At 39.6% G+C, this 5376-nt stretch overlaps 1 protein-coding gene across 2 annotated transcripts in view; it reads left to right on the plus strand.

The window, feature by feature from the left end:
• Window positions 420–5376, plus strand: part of LOC107625317 (translocase of chloroplast 120, chloroplastic) — a 6486-nt gene continuing 1529 nt past the window's right edge. Inside the window, exons 1-2 of one of the 2 annotated variants that reach the window (XM_016327931.2) lie at window positions 420–573; window positions 1464–5116. In XM_016327931.2, coding sequence (XP_016183417.1) covers window positions 1492–5070 — 3579 coding nt within the window. In that variant the 5' untranslated portion in view covers window positions 420–573; window positions 1464–1491 and the 3' untranslated portion in view covers window positions 5071–5116. Of the gene's footprint in view, window positions 621–1463; window positions 5117–5376 lie in introns of both variants that reach the window. The other variant, XM_016327932.2, reaches the window with a different exon arrangement.

A 5376-nucleotide genomic window follows, 5' to 3' on the forward strand; every position in this document is an offset into this window, starting at 1 on the left:
ATTAGATAACATTTATTGTATTTAATCTTTAAAAATTATATTAATCTATTAGATAAAGTTTATAAAATTATATACATTAATATATATCAGATGAATCCGCTTTAATTTATTTTATTTCGAATTAATTTTAAATTGAATTAAAGTTTTTAAAATAAATCTAATAAAATATTACCAATTTACCACTGAGTCTGATAAACCCTTTTCGGTCCAATCCATGTGCATCCTACTTGATATCTTCATCTTTTTCTTTTTGGTTGTTTGACAGAATTGGTATGTATGAATAGGCCTTAGAGAGAACCCTATAGTAGGCCAGTCCCTCAATTTAGGAAAACAGTCCGGTCCACGAAAGAGTATTATGGCCCATAGATTATCCCACTAGATTTTACTATTATCGACTCTCACCAAAAATAAAAAATAAAAAATAAAGAAAATGCAAATCCCAATTTTTTATTTTTATGTGAAATAAGTGAAATCTTACGATACCCTAGTTTATCCAAGAAATTCCTAATACGCTTCACACTATCGCTCATTCGCTCTTTGCATCTGAAGAGCGAGGAGCTCCTGAATCCCAAGGTTCGCTTCTCCTAACTAACACCGCCTCCCTTCTGGTTTCTATAGCGGTAGCGATTCTGAATTTTGCCGTTCAGGATATTCCTGTTTCTGATCTTGCGTTCCGCTCTTAAACTCTTTTGTTCGCATCTGTTTTATGTGGTTATGTGGATTTGCATTGTTATTTGGTTTAAATTTCTGCTTTACATTTCACTCTTTAATCAATGTTGTATTTTGATATGTCCATTTAACTAAACTGAATGTGTTATAGTGATTCTGTGGTTTTNNCAATCTTCTAACTGTTTTGGATAGATTAGGAACTACTTTGTGGCATTATGGCATCCCATAGAGAATATTGACACATAAATAACTTACCATCATCAATAGCATCACTACTGTTGTATGAGTTTGCCATGAGTAGAACATGGATACACATAAAAGAGCAATCTAAATAATTGAATTTTACAGTAGGAAGAAACTTTAAGCAGGGTGTTAGCACTTGCTTATGAAGGTATAATAATAAATGTATGAAAGGGGTGTCTTTACTACAATTATGTATAAATAAGAAGGTTTGTGTTTCTGCTATTGTTTGGGTAAGTTTATTATTAAACATTTTATTTCATTGTTTCTTTTTCGTTTTGCTTGGTTATGTAAACCGTAATCGAAATGAATACAAAGCCTCTCATATGATCATCGTAGGGATTTACTTCTTTTCCCGTGGACCATTCTATCTATTAATTGCTACGCTGCATAAGATTCCCTTTTATTGTTGATTGTATGATATTGGATCCTCAATTTGTATACCATATCATATGTGTCTAGTTATATACAAGGTTTCTTTTGTGCCTTTCTCAATTCCCCAGATTTATTTGTTTAAGATTTTCAGTTTCTGATTATTTTCTTTCCAAATCTAGGATTTTGAAGCGAAGCTGAAGATTTGATATGGAGGAGGTTGAAGTTTTCCAGGAGGCAATGGAGCCAAAAGATCATTTGGATGATCAGGAAGTAAAGGACAATCATGGAGATGCTGTTGTTGATAAAGGAGATGATGCTGCCACAGTTAATGCTTCCCCTTTAACTGTGCTTGATGAAGCTCCTAGTGCTGCACAGAATACGGATAAATTTGAGGAGTCTATTGGGGTTGCTGAGGAATCTGCCCAAGACAATGAGAAGGTCGAACTAGTTGCTAGCGATGAGGTGGGCAAGGTTGGGCAGGAACCACCTGATAGTGTTCATCTAGATGGAGTTGATTCTGGAGGAACTGGAAGAGAAGTATCTTGTGATGAATCTTCCAATATCATTGATGATGGTTTACAAAGGAGTGAGTTAAATGGCGCACAGGAGCAGTCTGACTTAAATACTGACGAAGTGACAGTTGCTCAGGAGAATGGTGCCATGGTGGATGTAGACTCTGGTTTAGTCAGTGAGAAGTCTGAAGATGAGGATTCTGGATTTGTGACACCAAGAGAAAATGGTGGTGTAATCTGGGAAAACAGGAGCACAGAGAAGGTAGATGATGTTGTTCCTGAGCCCAATACAGAATCTGAATTCAATAAGATGTCAAACCAGGATTTTGATGCTGGGGATTTGAAGGAGAGTAACTTTGATCCTGAATTCAGAGGCAACAACACAAAAGAACAGTTGAATGCTTCAGCTATGCCATATAGCGAAACTCAAGATCATGCAGGTGAAGAAGTACATGAAAATTCAGCACTTAGAAATTCAGAACTTCCAGAGGAAGTGATTACAGATTTGAAGGATAATACCCTTGACATCGATATAAACAATGAGGGTACAGCTGGTGATGAAATTAGTTCATCTTTTGGTCAGAGTACCAAATGCAAAGATTACAACAATGATGATGCTAATGATAGTAAAGCTGGATCAGATTCAGAGGACCAGGAAGCAGTTGGTGAAATAGGAGGAACTTCTCCCGACATACATGATGCCATGGAGGATAGGGAACTGATACAAGCTACTGGAAGCTCATCCTCATTGCAAAATTCTACTGCTGATGAGATACCAGTTCAGATTACTGCAGCTGATTTAAAAGGTCTTAAGGATGACCAATCTCAGGTTTCTGCTGTAGATAATCATGGAGATCAAGGGTTATCATCTGTGGCCGGGGAGCATGAAAAGATACAGGAGAACAATGCAAAAGAGAAGGAAACCACTCAGGCCACTAGAGACCAAAACAGTGAGGTTTCCTCCTCATCTGGAAATCCTGTTGCTGCTAGCAATCCTCCAGTTCGTCCAGCTGGCCTTGGTCGTACAGCCCCATTATTGGAACCTACCCCAAGGACAGTGCCACAGCCTCGTACAAATGGCACTGTATCTAATACACAGTCCCGACAAACAGAAGATTCCTCAAACGGTGAGACTGAGGAGTATGACGAGACTCGGGAGAAGCTTCAGATGATTAGGGTAAAATTTTTACGGTTGGCTCATAGGCTTGGGCAGACACCCCACAATGTTGTTGTAGCACAGGTTTTATATAGACTGGGCCTGGCTGAGCAACTCAGGGGGCGGAATGGTGGTCGAGTTGGTGCATTTAGTTTTGATCGTGCAAGTGCAATGGCTGAGCAACTTGAAGCAGCAGGTCAGGAGCCACTTGATTTCTCTTGTACAATAATGGTTCTTGGAAAGACAGGAGTTGGTAAGAGTGCAACAATCAATTCTATATTTGATGAGGTTAAATTTAATACTGATGCTTTTCAAAATGGAACAAAAAAGGTTCAGGATGTTGTGGGAACAGTGCAGGGTATTAAGGTACGTGTGATAGATACACCAGGACTTTCACCTTCCTGGTCTGACCAACGACATAATGAGAAGATTCTGCACTCTGTCAAGCGCTTTATTAATAAAACACCACCAGATATTGTGCTCTATCTTGATAGGTTAGACATGCAGAGCCGTGATTTTAGTGATATGCCACTATTGCGCACAATTACTGAGATGTTTGGACCTTCAATATGGTTCAATGCTATTGTTGTTCTGACTCATGCAGCATCTGCACCTCCTGATGGCCCAAATGGTACTGCTTCCAGTTATGACATGTTTGTCACACAGCGCAATCATGTTGTGCAGCAAGCCATTCGTCAAGCAGCTGGAGATATGCGTCTAATGAATCCTGTAGCATTGGTGGAGAACCACTCTGCATGCAGAATAAATAGGGCTGGCCAGAGAGTGTTGCCTAATGGCCAGATTTGGAAGCCTCATCTGTTACTCTTGTCTTTTGCCTCAAAAATTCTGGCTGAAGCAAATGCCCTTCTAAAGTTACAAGATAGTCCACCTGGAAAGCCTTACACTGCTCGAGCAAGAGCACCACCTTTACCATTTCTTTTGTCATCCCTTCTTCAGTCAAGGCCACAATTAAAGTTGCCAGAGGAGCAGTTTGGTGATGAGGACAGTCTTGATGACGACCTTGATGAGTCATCTGATTCTGATGATGAAACAGAACCTGATGACTTGCCACCATTTAAACGTTTGACGAAGGCCCAGGTGGGACAATTGTCTAGAGCTCAGAAAAAGGCATATTTTGATGAGTTGGAGTACCGAGAAAAAATTTTTATGAAGAAACAATTGAAGGAAGAGAAAAAGCAACGGAGGATGTTGAAGAAAATGGCAGAATCAACAAAGGAGCTGCCAAGTGATCCTAACGAAAATGTTGAAGATGAAAGTGGTGGTGCAGCTTCTGTTCCTGTTCCCATGCCAGATTTGGCCTTGCCGGCTTCTTTCGATTCTGATAATCCCACTCATCGGTATCGGTATCTTGATTCATCCAATCAGTGGCTTGTAAGACCTGTCCTAGAAACTCATGGATGGGATCATGATGTGGGTTATGAAGGATTAAATGTAGAAAGATTGTTTGTTCTTAAAGAGAAGATGCCATTATCTTTCACTGGTCAGGTTACCAAGGATAAAAAGGATGCTAACGTTCAAATGGAAGTTGCCACTTCTCTTAAGTATGGAGAAGGGAAATCAACTTCGTTAGGCTTTGATATGCAGACTGTTGGGAAGGATTTAGCTTATACATTGCGAAGTGAGACAAAATTTAGTAACTTCAGGAGAAATATGGCTACTGCTGGTCTCTCATTTACTCTCCTGGGTGATGCCCTGTCAGCTGGAGTTAAAGTTGAAGACAAATTTGTTGCCAGTAAACGATTCAAGGTGGTTATTGCTGGTGGTGCAATGGCAGGGCGTGGTGATGTTGCTTATGGTGGCAGTTTGGAGGCCCATTTGAGAGATAAAGATTATCCTCTTGGAAGGTCTTTGTCAACACTGGGGCTTTCTGTTATGGACTGGCATGGTGATCTTGCTGTTGGTTGCAATGTACAATCACAAATCCCAGTTGGTCGGTATACAAACCTTGTTGCCAGGGCCAATTTGAACAACCGAGGTGCAGGACAAGTCAGCATTAGGTTAAATAGTTCAGAGCAGCTTCAAATTGCTTTGATTGGTCTCATCCCTCTACTTAAGAAGATGGTTGGTTATCCTCAACAATTGCAGTTTGGACAATGATGATGATGATGATAATGTTAGGGTACTCAAGCTGCACGACTTGCAGGTAATGAGTAACTGCTTTAAGATGCATTCCCTGCTACTGCCACGAGATGAGACTGATACTAAATATGTTTTTCATGTTATGTTTGCTGTTTTCTATACCTGAAAGTATCTATCATTTGCTTTCAGTAATTGTAGTTTACCATGTTAGATATTCTCTTGGTATTATTTGCTATATTATGCTGCTGTACTCCAAATAATTTATGCCTACTTTTTCCTATTCTCTCTCTCTCTCTCTCTCTCTCTCTTTTTCTCTCTTCCTTC

Source organism: Arachis ipaensis, chromosome B02 (genome assembly GCF_000816755.2).
Source record: "Arachis ipaensis cultivar K30076 chromosome B02, Araip1.1, whole genome shotgun sequence".
NCBI lineage: Eukaryota > Viridiplantae > Streptophyta > Magnoliopsida > Fabales > Fabaceae > Arachis > Arachis ipaensis.